Below are 19,088 nucleotides of genomic sequence, written 5' to 3'. Positions count from 1 at the left end.
ACTTTGGGGTGTTGGGGAATTACCAAAGAAAGAGCCTGTAGGGGATAGTAAGACACGATATTGTACATATGCTGCTCTTGTTCGAAAAATTTAAACAGACTTTAGTTGCGACTAACAAGAAAATGCCGTAAGCAACGATACTCTACTCTGATGGCGACATAGGTTTACATTTTGGGAGAGTACTAAACGTAAATTTGTAATTATCGCTCGAAAAAGTTACCTTCTTTCCCCGTGGCATTATTGAAACCAAATTATACTGAGCTTTTTTTTACTGTTCAACTTTTTTTACAGACTTTATTTTCTTTCCTTTCATGGTGCATTAAGAACACAAGAATAACAAGAAATTACGGTCGGTTTTAAATCACACATACAGAAAAAGCTAATATCGTTTTAAAAACGAAGCGACTTGCAGGGAACAGCTCAGGCTAATGTGGATAAAAAATAAGAAGTAAAAAGGTCAAAAACAGTTTTGAGACACATCTTGCTCTACAAATTATTAAAAGTTTGATGTCGATTTCTCGCAGCGCCGTTAAAACACGACAACCTCTGGCGACTTGGTTGGCAAACACTAATACAAATCAGAGACAGTCCAAAGAGGCTTTTTATTTTCCCCCCTCGCTGTTTTCATGACTGGGACAAGTTTGTATCGTGTTCACTCCTACTTCCTTTGTTCCCGCTGCTCAAGACATTCCTAGGACTGTCAGCATACTAATGTGGACCGCCACATCTGGCACACATGTACGGGTACCTACAAAAAGGAGATTTGCAATAGCCAAAATTAAAAGCTAAGCACAATGTTCCGTGTAGTCTTCTATGCCTTGATAACGCTCTCCTCGGTAAAAAAGGCTGGTCTGGTACGGGCTAAGATGGTAGAAACATGAAGAGTTGTGTCAGCCACCGCCCACTTTCTCTTTGTTTTAAACGCACATCCGTTACCTTCCACCTCCCTGGCTGCCTTTGCCATAAGTAAACTATAACCCATAAGATCTTGCATGCGTTAGGGAAACTTAGACGTGATCACTAACGCAAAACACTGTGAAGGCTTCGTCCCAAAAAGCGTAATCCATAATGTCAACTAAATCTACTTTTGCAAACTTTCTCCAAATGATTCTTCCGACGCGGCTAGGTTAGTAATTAACTGGCAGCAGAAGTTTTAAGTCAATGTACTTTCAATTCAGAACTTTTTGCACAAAATATTCCGGAACTTGGGCATAACATTTGATGACTTTCGTAGCTGCCTCGTTGGGACTAGGAAGCATTGACAGTAGATTCTTCTCTCTCCTCTTTAATCAAGTTTGGATAGATCTTACCTTGTCTGCTGGAATGGCTAAGCTGGGCTTGTAGGGCTTCATATTATTTGTTAAAAATAAGTTCGCCAGCTTCCGATTATTCGTCAAGCCTGCCCTTACTACCGAGTAACAGGTCCCCGTCCTGCATAAAAGACATACTCGGCTGTTTGGATCCAGAGGCCATGATAATTGAAGACGATTGCAAGTACACAACCACGCCTGTCTTGCGCAATATTTAAGCTTAAATGATGAACGGTCGAGTAATCAAGGGGCACTGGGTCCTAACTGAATATCGCGCGCTTCATTAAACTCGATTATGTTGCCCATAATCGTCTTGAACAAGTCGTGATTTTAATAAAGCGTTATTGTTGAAAAAAGGATGCATAAAATAACATGACATATTTTTATAAAAAATTTAAAATTACAAAACTTTATGTGCAAGTATGCAAGTTAAAACACACAAGAAACCCCACAAAAAACGAATAAGGATCTCAGCAAACACAAATGAACGAACTACAAATGCAGCTAAAAGCTCGACTTAGCTATTCTTCCTCGCACACCGCATTGATAAATTATTTTAAAACTTTTATCAACACACCACATTATCTACCTGCTGCACGAAAATCACCATTACATTAAAATCATATTTCTGACTATAGTAAAAATAAATTCAGGTGCCCATCTCTAGAGAGGGTGACTTCACATATTTGCGACTGAAAATCCGAGTTCAGCGCAAAACTGTTGCGACGGATTGTTTTTGGCTCTCCTGCCTCATACTCAGGGGATCACGAGACCCTGGGGCTGATGATGTACCCAGTGAAACACGGATCCCGTGTATAATTCTGTGCAAGTTTCACACGAGGTTTTATATTGAAGATGGCGACCCTGGAAGTGGAATCAGCAGAGTAAGTTATGTTATTGCCATTTTTTACTTTGTAAAATAAACTATATAGCTAGGTTAACATATATATGTATTTTAAGCCCAAGCTTTTAAATTGATGTAACTGTAGCTTGCAATATTCTACTGACCCTGTGTAGCTAGCTGTGGCTAAGGTTGGGAATTTTGAATTTTTGAGCATCACTCCCAGCGAAGTCAGGGAAAGAAAATACCATAAAAATCCCAAAAAAATTGTCCAATTTAATGTGGCCACAGCCCGAGTTATACAGTAGTAAATTAGTTTGAGAGAAACTCATTTTATCAACTCGAAGAAGAAAGCTTAGTTAACCAGGCTAGTAGATAAGCCGTATTTGCCGTAAAATGTGGGGGCGTTTTTGGGAGAGTTTGCCGTTTTTTAAAAAAATAAGTATATATTTGCCCAAAAACCCCCCCATAGACCCAAACAATGCCTGAAAAAGAAATAGAAAATAGACACTAGTGATTCGGAGCTACTATAGAATACCCCCCGTAAAAAAATTAAAACTATGTAACTCAGCAACGCAACAACGCACCTACTCAGCAATACAGCAACGTAGATGCCCAGCTACTCAGCAATACAGTAACGTAGATGCTCAGCTATGCACCAACACAGCTACTCAGCAACACAGCTACGCAGCAATAGAGCAACATGGATACTCAACAACGCACAACTCAGCTACGCAGCAATGCAGCTACTCAGAAATATAGTTGAAAGCTTTTTTTAAACCAGTTTAAAAAAACATTATATAACATTATATAAATGTTTTCTAATAACTAAAAATATTAAATGAATAAGGAAACTATTTAAGGTTACTGTAAAGGAAAAAACTCACTTGATGAGTAGTCTCAGAAAAAGCCTTATAATTTATCAATACTTTTATATTTTTTTATGTTTTTTTGTTTCTGAATGCTTGATGAAAGACTTTTTTGATGGTGCTATTTTCGTGAGATGGCAATTTTCCAAAAAGAAAATATAATGAAATAAACACACACCAATTTTTTTTCACCGTACGTTTTCAAATGGCTTCTTTTTCCGAATGTGTGGTTGCAGACTTCTCGTTTTCACACCATTATATTCAGCATAAGTTAAATTCAAAAAGGTTCCTGTTTTTTTTTTCTAATACTGTTGTTATGAAATTATTTGTAATTATAATCATTCAAAAAAATGCATATTTTTTTCTTTCTGTCGTCATAATTTGCTAATCAGTAATTTATACAAAAAAATCCGGGAATCTTTTGTGCATAATTTATTCAGCTTTTCATTACCAAAAATTTTAATGAGCCAATAGGAAGCTTTCGGAAAAAGAGACCACAAACATAAAGGCATGTATGCGAAATTTACTAACGAGATATTTGTTTTTAAAGATTTTCGTAGGTGTTATAAAAATGTGTGAACTGAGTATGCAGATAGACGATAGAAGTGAGAACTTTTTCTTTATGCTGAATATGCGTGCACACGTTCAGTATTATTAATAGACAGAAGTCAGGTTCACCAGAGAGAGCTCATATGCATATTCCTTAACTTTGATTTTTTTTAATTGGATAGTGAAAGTAAACTATCTAAAAAATATTTATGCATATTTTTATTCGGGAGTTCCATATTACGCGTAATGTTTACAAAAAATATGCTCAAATATGCTCAAGGTGTGAAGGATATAACAGCTCTAAAAAGGCTTTTTCCAGAAAAAAGGGATGTTCCAAATATTTTCATAGACTATAAAATATGTCATTGGAAAGAGAATTTTTTTTCCTATATGTCATGAATTTTTTGCAAAAAACCTAGAAAAAAAAATTGTTTCCTTTACAGTAACCTTAAAGAACGAGAAGAATTGTCATCACGAATGTATACACTGAGGCTAAACTATAGAATCATGAAAGTGAAGTTGTTATATTGCGAAATGTTTAGTGTAACAAACCAACTTAGTATGTTTGTTGATATTATACTTTAGTTTAACTGCCCAACTGTGTGTTAATCTAGAAATGAGCTTTGCGTAGCTGCGTTGCTGCTGGTATATTTGTTAGTTTACTTTTTTTTATTATTGCCTTGCAGAGTTTTATAGTCTTAATTTTTTTACGGGGGTATTCTATAGTTTAGCCAATGATTCAAAAAACTATAAAAATTAAATAAACTTATTATGTGATAGCAAAGTTCTTAAAAGAACTGTTTTTTATAGTTTATAACAAGATTTGCTTGATAAATATTTTATACATAAACTTTATTAACTCCTTTATCTTCAAGCGGCTTCTTCCAACTATCATCCGCATGATATTGCACTTCTGGAAAGTGCAGACAGTTTCCGATGACAACCACCAATTTAATTCAAAAAGTCGTCTGGGCGTTTGCGGCTTATCAGCACCCTCTTGCGAAGCCGATCTTGCCAGTATTTCAAAACTTACCTAGAGTGGGTTCGCCCATATTCTGCGATTCGGTTCAGCTTTGTTTCTATAATTGATGATTGACATTCGGCTTTATTAACGAATCACATTTGTGCTACATCCGCCATTTTTAAAATTTCACTAAGTGAAAACAAACTTAGTTCGTTGGGGAAAGAATGCTAAAAAAAGTGAAAATGGAATAATATATAATTAGCTAACAAAAGGTAACAATAAAAATCTGTCCTCGTATGATGCTTAGGTTATCTAGATTTTGCTCCAAAAAATTATCTTTGCTCAAACTTTCCAACATTTTTTTAAAACTCCAAAATGTTTCTAGCTCTGTTAGGGTTACTACACCTAAAGTACGGAAACTTTTCACCTTAATTAATATTTCACCAAATAAATGGTGAAACAATGGTGAAACAATGAAAAGTTTGAGAAGTGGAAGAAAGGACTAGAAGAGAAAGGGCTAAGGGTGAACATAGCAAAGTCTAAAGTCATGATTAGTAGCATTGCAGCCAAGTGTGACCTTGTAGTTGGAAAGTGGCCTTGTGGAGTTTGCAGGAAAGGGGTTTGTAGTAACTTAATTTTTTGTCAGACTTGCAAGCATTGGGTACATAAGAAGTGCAGTAGTATTGGTGGAAGGTTAAGAGCTGACATTCAGTTTGTATGCAAGCGTTGCAAAGGTGAGATTTTAGAGAATGAAGTATTTCCAGCTTCAATGATGTACAACAGTGGCTCGTTAGAGATAGTTGAGAACTTCTGTTACTTATGTGATATGTTGGGCAGTGAAGGGCGTGTTGGAAGAAGTGTTACTTGCTGGATAGGTTCTGCTTGGAAAAAGTTCAGAAAGTTACTTCCTTTGTTGACTAGCAGAGTCTTGTCACTTCAGTTAAAAGGTAGGTTGTATGAGGCCTGTGTAAGAAGTGTTATATTGTACGGTAGTGAGACATGGGCAGCGAAGCAGGGAGATCTTGACCGTTTAGAAAGGAATTATATGAGAATGTTTAGGTGGATGTGTAACGCCAGTCTGAGAGACAGAAAGAGTTCAGATGAGCTAAGAAGCAGGCTAAGTATCCGTAGAATTAAAGATGTTATCCAGATAAGAAGATTGAATTGGCTGGGGCACTTGGAAAGAATGGAGGGGGATAATTGGGTAAGAAAGTGTGGAGACTTGATAGTTCCTGGGGCTAAGCCCAGAGGCAGACTGAGAAAGACTTGGCAGGAGGTTATAAGGACAGACTTGATACAGAGGAAGTTGAGTTTAAATCTAAAACAGTCTAGATCAGATTGGAACAGGCTCATTAATATACCCCGTCCAACGCATGCTGGGATGGAAAACGGACTTTAAGCTGAGAATGATGATAATGATGATGAAATTGTTATGTCGTCAAACTGAGTCGCTGAATATGGTCAGTGTTTACACCTTTGAAACTTGTTAACGGCTATGATAAACAATTATCGTCTGGTCTTGATAAGTACAGATATGTTTGTACACCAATATGGCCATTTGTCACGTGTATGAGACAAATAGACCCTGTGTAAAAAAGAGAAACCAACAACTTAACCAACACCGCAAGTCAGAACCACTTCCCTTTAAAATAGCCCCCAATTATTTTGCTTAATAGACGCTCTAACATGGTCATCAATAGTATAATTTGCAATAGGGGTAATTGAGCGTTCTTATATGCCAACTGATAACATATCGGAAATGCTTCATATTCATTTCCAATCCCCTAAGCGGTCATCTACAAATTTCAGATGACATTTTATACATACGAATATATACGAATTTAATTGCTTATAATTCGTATAAAAACTGTATACAACTCGTATAATGTTAATTAGTTATACGATTTTAAAGAAATTCTATACAAATTTTATACAATTTCCATACGAATTTTCATACAAATTGTCATACGAATTGTCATACGAATTATATTCTTACTTATACGAATTTTCATACGCATTTTCATATGAATTATTAAGATTTTCCAATACGAATTGCGATACGAATTTTTAAACGAATGGTCATACGAATTTAATTTTCAATATTTTTTCTTCATCATAGAAATCTAACTTTTCGCTATGCAGCTAGCCTTGAAATAAATATTAACAATTTCTAAATGCTGTTCTTATTACTTCAAATGATTAGAACTTACAAACAACCATCTCTAAATGCTGTTCGTGCGAATTTCGAAGGATTAAACTTATAATGTGAAATTAAATAATTATCTCTCACTGCTTTTCGTTCCTTAACTTTTAAAACACAATGTACCAAAGAATTTCTATCGCCGCTTTTCGTTCTTAAACTTTAAAAATGCGATCTAACGAAGAATTTCTATCGCTGTTCATCGTTTTTAAATTTTTAAAACGCGATCTAAAAAAGCATTTCTATCTCCGCTTTTTGTTCTTAAACTTTTAAAACACGATCTAATGAAGCATTTCTATCGCTGTTCTTCGTTCTTAAATTTTTAAAATACGATCTAACAAAGCATTTCAATCGCCGCTTTTTCGTTCATAAACTTTAAAATTGCGATATAACAAAGCTCGCCGTTCTTCGTTCTTAGATTTTTAAAACGCGATCTAAAAAAACATTCCTATCTAAAAAAAAACATACGCATTTAATTATAAAAACTCAAACGAATTTTTTTTAAAAACTCATATACGAATTTAATAAAATCTGTAACAATTTTTTTTTGAAAAAAACATACTAATCAAATTAAAAAAGAATTTTTGTTTTAATTTAAAACTCATACGAATTTTATACGATTATAGAAAACTTTCATACAAATTTAATTACTGTATGGCAAAAGAAAATTCGTATAGCATCTAGAAATTTTTTTAACACGAATTGCTATGAATTTTGTGGATGATCCCTAAGCTCTGTTAGCTCAGTGTGTGACCCACCCGAAATTAATGCTGCACAATATGACGCTTGGCCGTTGCTTCAACCTCATTCTTCATTAAAATTTATCAAACTACCTCCAGTCTCTTTTTGTGGCATGTGACCCTATTATTACGTATTATTTCAGGCGCACTGCAATTATTACTGACTGTTATAACTAGAAGAGATGTCTTCTGGCTGCAAAGTGAAACAAATGTTCTCTAAAATCGAATATTTTTTTTTGAAAAAATAAATAATTATGCATATGTTCTCACATAGCTAAGCAATCAAATAAAAAAATTAAATACATATGTATGATTTTTATTTTGAAAAACTTTTGTTGGAGACGCATGTTGTGAAACTGTTACTCAAAACAACCCCTACAAATTTCTACGAAATCCTTATAATCCGTAAAATATAATAACTTTCTTTGGGATTATTCTTAGAACATGAAAGTTACAACACAACTTTATTTTATCGAAGGGAATTATTCTCAAAATTTTGGATATAATTAATTTGTTTTTCCTTGTTTTTTGCGGATTTTACCCAAAATTGGAAAAAAATCATACTATTATGTATGATTACTATTACTATTATGGACAAATTTCAAGCACTGACGTCAAAGAAAAAGTGCTGACATAAGCACAAATTTACTATAGTATGCCAAGTTTGATTCAATTTGGACAAACTTATTAAAAGTTATGAAAGATTATAGTATCTTTGAAGAAACCCTAGACCAAATAATAATTAAAAGTTTTATTATGTATATATATAGTTAATTTTTGTCTCGGTTTTTGTTAGTTATTGTTTTCTTTAAATGCAGTATGAAAACATTAAAACTTTTCTTGCTTGTAGTGTAATTCGATTGATTGAACAATATTTGAAAGAAAATAATTTAAGACGTACCCTGCAAACGCTACAGGTTAGTAGTTTTTGCTGAATTGGCTCCTCATTGTATTTTGCCAAATGTTGATGTTTTTTTTCTCTGATTGTATTGAACTAGGAAGAAACAAGCATTACGCTGAATACTGTGGACAGTGTTGAAGGATTTGTATCGGATATAAATAATGGACATTGGGACATCGTGTTACAGGCTATCCAATCACTTAAATTGCCAGATAAAACCTTAATCGACCTTTATGAACAGGTTCATATTATTTTTATTACATATATCATATATGTTTTGTGCCTGTAAATACGTGTTTGTTGAGTATCAAATTTGTGTTTGTAGATTGTGGTAGAGCTGATCGAATTACGCGAACTTGGAGCAGCCAGATCTCTTCTCCGGCAAACAGACCCTATGCTTATGTTGAAAAAACAGCAAGCAGACAGATTTTTGAGGCTGGAAAACCTGTTAGCTAGATCGTATTTTGATCCAAGAGAGGTTTGGTTTATTACAGTATTGTGACTAATGAAAATTTTCGTGGTTAAGTGCAAAGAATCAACTAAATCTCTGTTTTTAGGCCTATCCCGATGGAAGTAGTAAAGAGAAGAGAAGACATGCTATTGCCCAGGGTTCGTTTTAACTTTAATTTTAACTGTTAATTTTAAACTCAAAATTTTGCAGACAGAGTGAAAGAAAAAAAACAGTTTTACTATTCTCATTCGTTGTAGTTTGTTATGATTAAAAGGTATTTTTTTAAATTTTGTTCAGTATTATTGTTTTTTGATTTGTTATTTTTTTCTAGCATTGGCTGGTGAAGTTAACGTTGTTCCACCGAGTCGACTCACTGCTTTATTGGGACAGTCGTTAAAATGGCAGCAATACCAGGGTCTTCTACCGCCTGGTACATCAATTGATTTGTTTCGAGGTAAAGCTGCACAGAAAGGAATGGAAGAAGAAAAATGTCCAACATTTCTTAGTAAAACAGTCAAGGTATAAAATGCTCCATGCATTTTTTCTTTATATTGCGATGTGTATACCTTATTCCGTTCGTACTTAATTTGGTGCACAAGTTTAAACTAAATAATAGTGAAATTCTGGGGTTTTGTTAAAATACAGATGCGTTTCTTTTGTTTAAACTGTAGAAATATATTTTTCACATAATTTCCGTGCTTTAAAAATAAGGTTAATTTACAATTGTAAACTTATACTTTATTTTTTACATAGTTTGGTACGAAATCTCACCCCACGTCGTCTATATTTTCACCTGATGGTCAGTTTCTTGTCACTGGTAGTGCTGATGGATTCATCGAAGTGTGGAATTATCAAACTGGTAAAATTCGAAAGGATCTCAAGTATCAAGCAGAGGTAGGATGTTGAAAGGTTGTTTTTTTCGTCTTCCAATTTTTTGCAGTTGTGTTTGACAATTTTTGTGATGCTTATCTGAATCTAGGATAATTTTATGTTGATGGAAGATGCCGTTTTATGTTTGGCGTTTAGCCGAGACAGTGAGATGTTGGTTTCGGGAAGTCAAGATGGAAAGATTAAAGTAACTAAAATTTGTACATTTCACGTGAAGCAACAGAAATTTTTTGAAAGTGTTGATTTAACCTAAGTTTTTTTTTCTGTTGTGTGCTCTATTTTTTTTATATTTCTGTTTCACAGAAAAAATACATAGAGATTTGTAATGCATTTTATCAATTTCATCACAGTCAGCTTTGTTACAAAAACTGCTGATATATCTCCTCAAAACGAGCTTAAATTTTCCAGCATGACGATAAACTGATATTTTAAAAAGCAAACCGAGTATTTCTCTTCTGTCGTTATAATTGTTGTATGTTTTGCCGTTAATTGGCGGCTGTTTTATTGTCGTATACTGTTCAACATAACCAGGTTTGGAAAATACAATCTGGACAGTGTTTGCGAAGATTAGCAACAGCTCATACTAAAGGTGTTACATCTGTCCAGTTTTCTAAAGATTCCAGTCAAATATTGAGCACATCTTACGACCACACTTTAAGGTAAGAATACGCATACAATTTTGTCCCATTGATTAGTTATGTTATCCTTCATTTAGCGTGAAATTAACGGATTGGTTAACATTTTTGTATTTCTAATGAAATAGTCATGCGTTTCTCGTTAGAATGTCCGTGGAGAAGTGTCGGGTTCTATTAATATGAGCGTTCTAATATCGTAAGACAACTTGCTCCATGGCGGACGTTTCTTATTTCTGACAGTTTTTGGCGTGACTCATCAACTGTTATGTGATTTGATTTTTTGCGCAAATTTATTGTGCTCCGCTGTATGTTTTTTTCATTCGTTATTAAAGATTACATGGGCTTAAATCTGGAAGAACGTTGAAAGAGTTCCGTGGTCATACTTCCTTCGTCAATCATGCTATGTTTACACAGGATTGTCACCAAATCATAAGTTGCAGCAGCGATGGTACAGTGAAAGTAAGTACAGTGTGATTACAAGTATTCCATGCGCGTGGGTTTTTTTATTATTATTTGATTATTTCACTCACGTAAAGGTGAACGAATGAATCAATAAATAATAATTTTACCCATGGAGATGTAATGCGATACGCATTTACCTTATCGGGCAAATGTTGGGCAAAAGTTGCGTCCGACAAAATATTCGTTACCTAAAGAAAATTTCGTCACTTGTTTATATTTTAAATTTCGTTTTTTTTTTATGTAAAGACGGCAAAAAGACCCAATTGACATTTTTTGTTCAATAAGGCATATAATGAATAGCGCATGCGTATGTAGGCGGGTTTCATCAGTGGAAACAATGATTATGCGAAGCAGGTTTTTTATTCTGGGTAATCGAGTCTTTCAACTTTTCAGCCTTGTTTAGGTCGACTTGCGCCTTATATTTAGGTATGGAGCGCCAAATCTGCAGAATGTTTGCATACGTTTCAAGGCGGTATTGGTGGCTCATCAGCCGGAATCCGAATTAATTCCGTACACGCTCTACCGAGAGCCGTTGACCAATTTGTACTGTGCAACAAATCGAGCACTGTTTTCATTATGAATATGCAGGGACAGGTTAGTTTGAACGTCGCCATGGTTGGTGTTACTGTTTTGTTTTTTGTCGTCAACGTCTGTTACTTCTGTTATTGTTATTATTGTGCTTACGGATATTTTGTTTTCGTGTTGTTCTTGGTTTAGTTAAAATTCTACTTGCTCTTTTCGTTTTCGTTGCTTTTTGCACTGAAACATAAATTTTATATTTCATTTTACGGTTATTTTCTTCCTTTCTATCAGGTTGTACGGACGTTTACATCGGGAAAGCGCGAGGGTGGAGACTTCGTTTGCTGTGAAGTGTCACCACATGGAGAATGGATATATTGCGTTGGCGAAGATTTTGTGCTATACTGCTTTAGTACCAGCACTGGAAAATTAGAACGAACTATGATAGTAAGATATATCTTGATCTTGTTCATGGATGCTTGAAGTAAATTTATTATAAAGACTTGACCTTAATTTTGATCAGTTTTGCTAAGACTTCACATCAATGTTGGTCGGTTTTCTTAAAGGGACAGAAAATGTCAAAATTTGCCATTACTTCAATATGACATCATAATATATGCAGCATAATTAAATCTAATATTCTTTAAATGTGAGTATCTTGAGAACAAAAAGAGCTTTTTTAAAAATTTAAAAAGATTTGTTAACAACCTTTTTAAGCTCTATATCAACATAAGTTTAACATCATTTTATACCTTGGGTTCCCTTTAAGGGTAAAATCTATCAAACTTTGTTGTTTTGTTAATAAGATGTTCATAAAATAGTTAATGACAACTTGTAATATATCGTGTGTTTTTTTCTAATAGGTTCACGAAAAATACGCTTTAGGCGTGTGTCATCATCCTCATCAGAATTTGTTATCGACGTTTTCTGAGGATGGAACTATGAAATTATGGAAAGCTTAAAAAAAATTGTTTTCATAGAAGCAAAATAAGAAGCAACGTTTGAACACAACGAAGAACTTTAAAATATCTTACCAGAAGTAGTATATGTTTGAAGAAGTTTACGTGTAAATAAGACTTGAAAATATTGAGCTGACAAAGACAGCCTAAAGTTGTATATCATAGTCACGATGGTAATGTGATGGATTGTCACATATAGAAGATGCAACATTTTTTATGTTAAACTATGACAAAGTTGTATACGTTTAACTCAAACTCAGAATAAATATTGTTTTTAATAATTTTAATTGTCACAGAGTTTCAATTAGGAAAGGTTTGGGAACTGAAAGTTTGTTTTGTGTAGTTCATGTCACTCGCAATCCTAGGATATGCAGATATTTCCAATAAACTTTGGAAAATGTCCTAGTATGTCCAAGTAATGAAAGTTTTGTATGATATTTAACAAATTGTAGATACCCTGTAGCATAGTCTATCATATTAACAGGGCTGGACTTTGACGACTGTGAAAACTATAATTCGAACTGGATGTCCATGAAAACATGGAACATTTATCGTTGTTTCGAAAAAGTCTTGAAGAGTTTGTCTTTTTTAAGGGGTTCAGGGACTTTAAAAATGCTTAAAAATGCCAATTTTTCGTGTTGTAAACCTTGCAATGTGACAAAAACTCTAGCATTGCATGATTTATAAGTTCAAACTGTGCAAAACAAAATTAGTGCTTACCCTTGAAGAAGAATAGCGCCCCACTGTTGAACCGCCATAACAACCTGATACTTGGTTGTATAGAAGCGCCCCATGTTTCGAAAAAAACGAGGAAAATCGCTACCAACCGGTACCAAACAAACCATCGCTTTTTTTCTTAGCTAACAATTGTTTGGACCAAAAATAGTTCTTTTAAAAAATTGATGCATATAAGATTAACAGCTTTGATGAGCTGATATTCCTTCCCGGTTGAAATAAAGTGTGGCTGATAGCGAGCGTACATATCTTGAAAACAAAATGTATTGGAAATTACCAATTGCGAGGGGGAGGGTGGAGCGTTTAATTAAGTGTAATTAAAAAATAAACAACATTGATACTTCGAGGAGAAGCCTTTCTGCTTTGCAATGTAATGTTGTTCTTCTGATTTTGTTTTTTTAGACTGGTATACAGTTTTCAATTTTATTACAGCCAAATTAATCTCAAAAATATAGTTTAAAGCCGAATTTCGACCGAAAAAGATTTTCAGGCTTTAAAAGGCTTGTAAATTAAGACACTATTTGCGCATAAAGAACATTCATAAAAGTTGTCGAATGAGCAGTTGTAAAATGTCTGAAATGAAGAAATGAAAAAATATCGATTATTATTTTGTCGTCAGTCTATTTAAAATGTCGGCATTAAAGCTAGCGTTTATGGTGAGTACTTTCTTTTGGTGCAAAAATTACCCGTCGTATTGAGTTTCCGCTTTATAGAGACCTTTCGATAAGAGTTTAGACTCAATATATTCATTCTAAAGTACCACTGTCCATAGAGCTATCTGCTTCAGACGTTGTCTGCTTTAGCGGGATTCAAGTGTAACTAGATATATCAGATATTTTAAATAAAAATGTCGTCGTCTAAAATTCTAAATTTTATTTAAATGTAATAGAAAAATATTGATTGGGTACAACAGCATTATGTTAAATTAAACTAGATCATCAAAAAATCCTGTACATGTAATGTTTTATCAAAGAGAAACGTTGATTGATATTCCAAGCATGGCGAGTCCACCAAATGTTACAATATGTGCTGATGCAAATATTGTCAACCTCTTGTCTAAATTCAAAAATAACCTAATAAGTTCAGTATAAGTCAAATCATAACAAGAAAACAAGTTTACTATCATTGATGTATCACATCTTGAAAGTAAAAGACAGCAAGTTACTTAAATTTAATTTTAAAGGTAGTATTTACAGCGCATTTCCAGCGGATTTTGCTTTTTTGATGAATTTAAACTCCGTAATAGTGACTCAATGACCAGGAGGCGCTGAGGACGGGAATTGAAATAATGAGCTACAAAGCGGAGGGGAAAGAAATTTTCCATGAAAATGTTTACAGATATCTTCTTTTATTATTTCGCGAAAAAGGAACTTTCCCGAAACAGGTGTTCACAAAGCTTTTGCGAAAATGAAATCTCGCGAATGTTGTGGGGGAAAGTAAAACGATTAATGTTACAGATACGACGCCAGTAGCATAACCAATGAGAGATAGAGTTATAATGAATTTTACATTTGTGCGAGTTTGCCATAATATTTTCCTATCCCTATCCTACTTACCAGTTTCATGCAGGCAACATTATATTTTTGCAAATCAAGCAACTTAATTTTTTTTTGTCCTCAAATAATTTACGCATATGATTGACTCGTATCGCGAGAAGTAAGTTTTGCGAATTGGAACAATTCTCTTTAGTTTTTTTCATTAGTACTGACTGGTCAATTATTTTGTGCGGTACGGCTTTTGCGAACTGTTCATTTTACAGTAGCACTTCTTCAAAAATTATGTATTTCTTTTTTCCTTAAGGCAATATCGCCAATTAAACGTGAATTGCAGAACCAGCAGAATTATAGAGTCATACCTAATTGAGAAGATAACAGATCACATGTATACCACACTGATGCCCAAATACATACTGTGTTGATCATGCTTATATACGTGTAGAAAATCCTCAAATACTTTCTGGATGTACATTCCTTAAATTTAAGCAAAACCAAATGATTTAAGCACTGAGATACGAAGATAATCAACAGCAAACCAGGTATATTGGTGAGTTTCTGATGAAACACGTAGTTTGTTGCATATTCGTACATTCTCCACGTCGTGCTCCAAAACATGCATGCGAACATGTGAAGATACAAATGTTTATGGTGAATTTGGTAAAAACAAACCATTAAGCACGCAAGATAACACTTTGAGCAATTTTTAGTTATGTTAGGTGTTTTACAGGTGTTTGTAGAGGCTGGGTGAATTTTCGTCATTTTATGGTTCTCATTATGAAGTGGACAGGTTTTTGGTTCAATAGCAACATCTACAGTACATTTCTTCGCTCTAGATATTTTAACTACGTATGGATCTGCTATTTGCAAAGCACTCTTTTGATCTGGAGTGCATCCATTGGAAAAACAACACATCTCTTGTTTATGAAAACCTAACAACCATAACATTAGCACTTCACTGATACTAAACTCAGTGGTAGTAAACCTAATCACTGTCTTTTTGAAGGATGATGATCCGAATGTTGGATTACAGGAAGAACAAGCTGTTGCATCAGCATTTGCAGTCTGACTATCCATTGATTTATGTTTATCTAAATTCTGCATAGCCCTACAGCTTCCAGTTTGTTCACGAAGTATATCAAAACTAAACAGAGCATCTAAGTAATACAGTTCGTCGTGTTGGTAAGCTGGATGATTTGGACACAAAACGATTGAATTGTTATTTTCAGTGAAGAAGAGACTCATAATCGCTGTTATCTGTAGCAACATCAAACTAAGCATCTGTGGAACATGGTAACTTTCGTGCAAGACATCTGCGATATGCCAGTATGTGGCAAAGAAACCTCTCCATATATTGATTAATCCCAATATTAAAATGTATATAAAAATAGGGAAAAAACCTTTCAGAAGAAAATAGGACGTAGACGTGTTAGGTTTCTGCTCATACTCTGTGGTGGTAATAATAACATTATTACGTATTTCTTTGGAAATAATTCCATAATATTTCGCAAGAGTTGATTTCAAAATTGATCTGAATATGAAGAACATTAAACTGGCTGTTAATATGAAACCATAGCCGTAAAGAAAACCATAATAGCTGTTGCTTCTCGAGTCTAACGTGTCAAGATGGTCAAATAAATTCCATGTCGACCACCAAAAACAAACAACTGCCGCTGATATTACCAACGACTTAAAACATATTGCAATTCGATTATCTTAATAAAAAGAAAAATATACAAAAAAAATCTGAGCCGCACTTTTAGAACTAACGGTCGTTCGTGGATAAGCCGTCTACGCTTTGATCAAGAACGTGACCATAAAAGTCACAAGTTATTTCAAATTTGATTTTTTTCCAGAAAGTAACAAAAGGAAGGAACTGATACACAATAGAAAAAGAAATGAAATAGAAACAAGTATTTTCATAAATGCTTACCTATATGTCTTTTCTTGTGTTTCATGTTTTTACAAATCCGTCTATTTTTTAATTCCTGCTGACACTCCATCATGCCTCATTAACGTGTTCTTTTATTTTATTTTCAATGAACATAAAAGCAATTTAGCAATTTCTTGCACAATTCGTAGTGTAGCTTCACTGATAGCATTCACAAAGCTTGCAGTTTGTGTAATTCATCTATTATAGAGATGATTAAATTGACAGCTATAAAATCGCGTAATTACTTTGACATGATTGACTGATTGAGTAACTTCTACTCAAGTAAATTTGAATCTAAACTTTTTTACTGTCGATATTTTACGCAAACATATCAGAATCTTGTTGTTAAAGTATTTTTATTTAACAATCTTATCCTAATGTTAGTGGCAAAACAAAGTCAGTGTGCTTATGTGGTTTTAACAAAACCCAAAGATTGCAATTAAAATTCTTTTTCACAAAATCACGACGAAACTCACACATTCCCGGTACAAATACACATTATTGAAGTTCCGTTTGTCGAACAATTACTTTAAAACAACAATGAAAATCATTTCTCACTTTAAACACACACGTAAACGTGTTTTTGTGTCCCTCCCACATAACAAAGCCGAGAAATCCCATGTGTTATCTATATTTATGTCAGGTCGATATTGGTCTTAGCGATTTAATCTACCGAGATCTTTATTAGCAACACTCGTGCCACAGTAAAGAATGTTTAAACCGTATTTAGCGTGGAGATCAGATATGTTGCTAAAGGTATATTTCCATACGACTGCATTTCCCGTTCTAGACAGGAAAAGGTCGGAAGCACTTTGGTCTGAGTTTGTATTTAATGGAAATTAATTTTCCTGCTTGAGGGAAAAGATGTTTCAGAATAAATGAGTGGCTGGCTGTAAACTGCAGATACGTTCTACTACAAAATTTCAAAATAATAATAACTTTGTTTTTTATAGCTGTGTATTTTAAAAGAAGACGTAACATGAAACAACAACTACAATATACGGATGAGAACACCTTTTATGGACGGAGTAGACAGTTATTATTGAGTGTTAGGTTATGAATTTAACTACCAATGTTCCCCCATCAAGTACTTATTATTTGTCTTTATCAGAAAGACGTGAAAAGAATTTACGAATCCATAACTTTTGTTCATAAATTCAATGCTAGCTCAATGTAAACAAGACTCTCTGTTTTACTTAACAGCAACCAATTATTTCTGTGTTGTTATTTTTCTATTAAACTAGTCGGTGAAAAAATCCATGGGTTAGCCCGACCTTTTTATACCACATTCTGTGCGTTTCGCTACTTGTGCAGCTAAGCTACCATTTTGCGTGACAGACAGACGGACAGACGTTTACGTGTATTATAATATAGATTATAAACATTATATTATACAATACTATAATCAGTCGGTTATTAAATCATTACCTTGTTTTGATTACTTAGTATTTACTGAATTAAGCCGAAACCAGTATTGAAAGCAGCTCTGTTAAGCACAAAGTCATGAAAATCCGCTGCTTATTTTTAAACTATAAAACCACATTAAAAAAAGATAAAAAAAGGTGGATGATATTGTACGTACCTTTAAAAAGGGCAAGCTTTGTAAATATGTATTTGAGAGTTAAATTTGAACTTTCATGGATTTGAAAGTGACGACAGAGCTGAAGTTACTTTATACGTTACGATTTTTGTTGGGTAGTATGCTCGTAATTTGAATTTCAATCTATCCAGTGGTTGGTTTAATTTTGTCTTTTTTCCATGATTAAAAAGACGGTTACATTCCTTCGTAGTGCACCTAGAAGATCTAACAACTAAGTATGTATGAGCACTGCTTAGGTACACAATGTATTTTCTTTAGATATAACATCACTGATTTTTGTAAATAAATGTATTGTTGAAGCAAATAAAAGTAAAAATACATTAAGAAAACACTGTTTGTTATTGCTTCTATAGAAATTAAAATGGGTTTACCATAATGCTTCAAATAAACGCCCTCTCTACTACAATCCCTTAACTTCAATGATTTTTTCGATAAACGTCTCTTTTTATAAACGCCTCTCCCTCTCAACGGGCGTTTGTCCAAAACATAATCCGAATTTTAAATTTGACACAAATTGACACAAAGCTGATTTTAAAAAGCTCTAATGGCTCAGCTACCATCGTCTATGTTCTTAAATTTCTATTACACATTAAAAAAGGTAGCATTTCTAAACTTTTATTGGTTGTTACAAAAATGGACTGTCTGCAAACGCTTGAAATTTGACGCGTCAATTTCCAATATTGAAAAGAGATATTTTCACATTGATTTTAATCTTGGCACCTTTTTTTGCATTCACTATAAGATATTATCTATTCTAATTTATGGAACAGTCCTTTTTTCTGGTTTTAATTCTGGGTGGTTAAATGATAATTTGACATTAGGGGCCATTCAATAATTACGTGAGGGAGGGGGTCATTAACCCCCTCCCCCCTTATGTTGTGGGAGTGTGATTAATTTTGTTACGAACTGTTACGAAAATCTGGAATCTGGTGGAAGCTTGAATTTTTTTCTTGCATGATTATCTGCAACATGAATGTTTTTGGTACAATAAGAAATGAATAGATGAGGTCTTAAGATTCGAAATATTACTTAACAAGGG

The 19,088-nt window shown here is 33.9% G+C and overlaps 2 protein-coding genes across 2 annotated transcripts; one reads left to right on the top strand and one right to left on the bottom strand.

Annotated features, from left to right (window-relative positions):
- Nucleotides 1-2,088: 2,088 nt before the first annotated feature.
- LOC130656073 (WD40 repeat-containing protein SMU1-like) lies at nucleotides 2,089-12,569 on the top strand. Its single transcript, XM_057458914.1, has 13 exons — nucleotides 2,089-2,194; nucleotides 8,324-8,390; nucleotides 8,472-8,615; nucleotides 8,700-8,852; nucleotides 8,932-8,983; nucleotides 9,157-9,344; nucleotides 9,579-9,719; nucleotides 9,805-9,900; nucleotides 10,245-10,372; nucleotides 10,681-10,807; nucleotides 11,237-11,404; nucleotides 11,624-11,776; nucleotides 12,193-12,569. Exons 1-13 carry the CDS (start codon nucleotides 2,166-2,168, stop codon nucleotides 12,289-12,291), a joined length of 1,545 nt encoding a protein of 514 aa, XP_057314897.1. The 5' UTR covers nucleotides 2,089-2,165; the 3' UTR covers nucleotides 12,292-12,569.
- Nucleotides 12,570-13,881: 1,312 nt separating this feature from the next.
- On the bottom strand, nucleotides 13,882-18,552 carry LOC130656074 (uncharacterized). Its single transcript, XM_057458915.1, has 4 exons — nucleotides 18,032-18,552; nucleotides 16,450-16,647; nucleotides 14,879-16,231; nucleotides 13,882-14,079 (listed from the first exon to the last, which is right to left on the bottom strand). The coding sequence occupies exons 2-4, from the start codon at nucleotides 16,520-16,522 to the stop codon at nucleotides 13,991-13,993; spliced, it is 1,515 nt and encodes a 504-aa protein (XP_057314898.1). The 5' UTR covers nucleotides 16,523-16,647; nucleotides 18,032-18,552; the 3' UTR covers nucleotides 13,882-13,990.
- Between the last annotated feature and the right edge of the window lie 536 nt (nucleotides 18,553-19,088).

The sequence above is a fragment of the Hydractinia symbiolongicarpus genome, chromosome 8 (genome assembly GCF_029227915.1).
Source record: "Hydractinia symbiolongicarpus strain clone_291-10 chromosome 8, HSymV2.1, whole genome shotgun sequence".
NCBI classification, from domain to species: Eukaryota; Metazoa; Cnidaria; class Hydrozoa; order Anthoathecata; family Hydractiniidae; genus Hydractinia; species Hydractinia symbiolongicarpus.
Note: the sequence above shows the minus strand (reverse complement) of the source record. Positions and strands in the feature narration are given on the sequence as shown.

Excerpts from the sequence above, each read along its gene's own strand:
- LOC130656073 (XM_057458914.1), top strand. The coding sequence starts at position 2,166 with ATGGCGACCCTGGAAGTGGAATCAGCAGA. Across the intron at positions 8,984-9,156 it reads AAGACATGCTATTGCCCAGG|CATTGGCTGGTGAAGTTAAC; the intron begins GTTCGTTTTAAC and ends ATTTTTTTCTAG. Across the intron at positions 10,373-10,680 it reads TCTTACGACCACACTTTAAG|ATTACATGGGCTTAAATCTG; the intron begins GTAAGAATACGC and ends TCGTTATTAAAG.
- LOC130656074 (XM_057458915.1), bottom strand. The coding sequence starts at position 16,522 with ATGATGGAGTGTCAGCAGGAATTAAAAAATAGACGGATTTGTAAAAAC. Across the intron at positions 16,232-16,449 it reads ACACAAGAAAAGACATATAG|ATAATCGAATTGCAATATGT; the intron begins GTAAGCATTTAT and ends CTTTTTATTAAG. Across the intron at positions 14,080-14,878 it reads TCTGTTATCTTCTCAATTAG|ACAAGAGGTTGACAATATTT; the intron begins GTATGACTCTAT and ends TTTTGAATTTAG.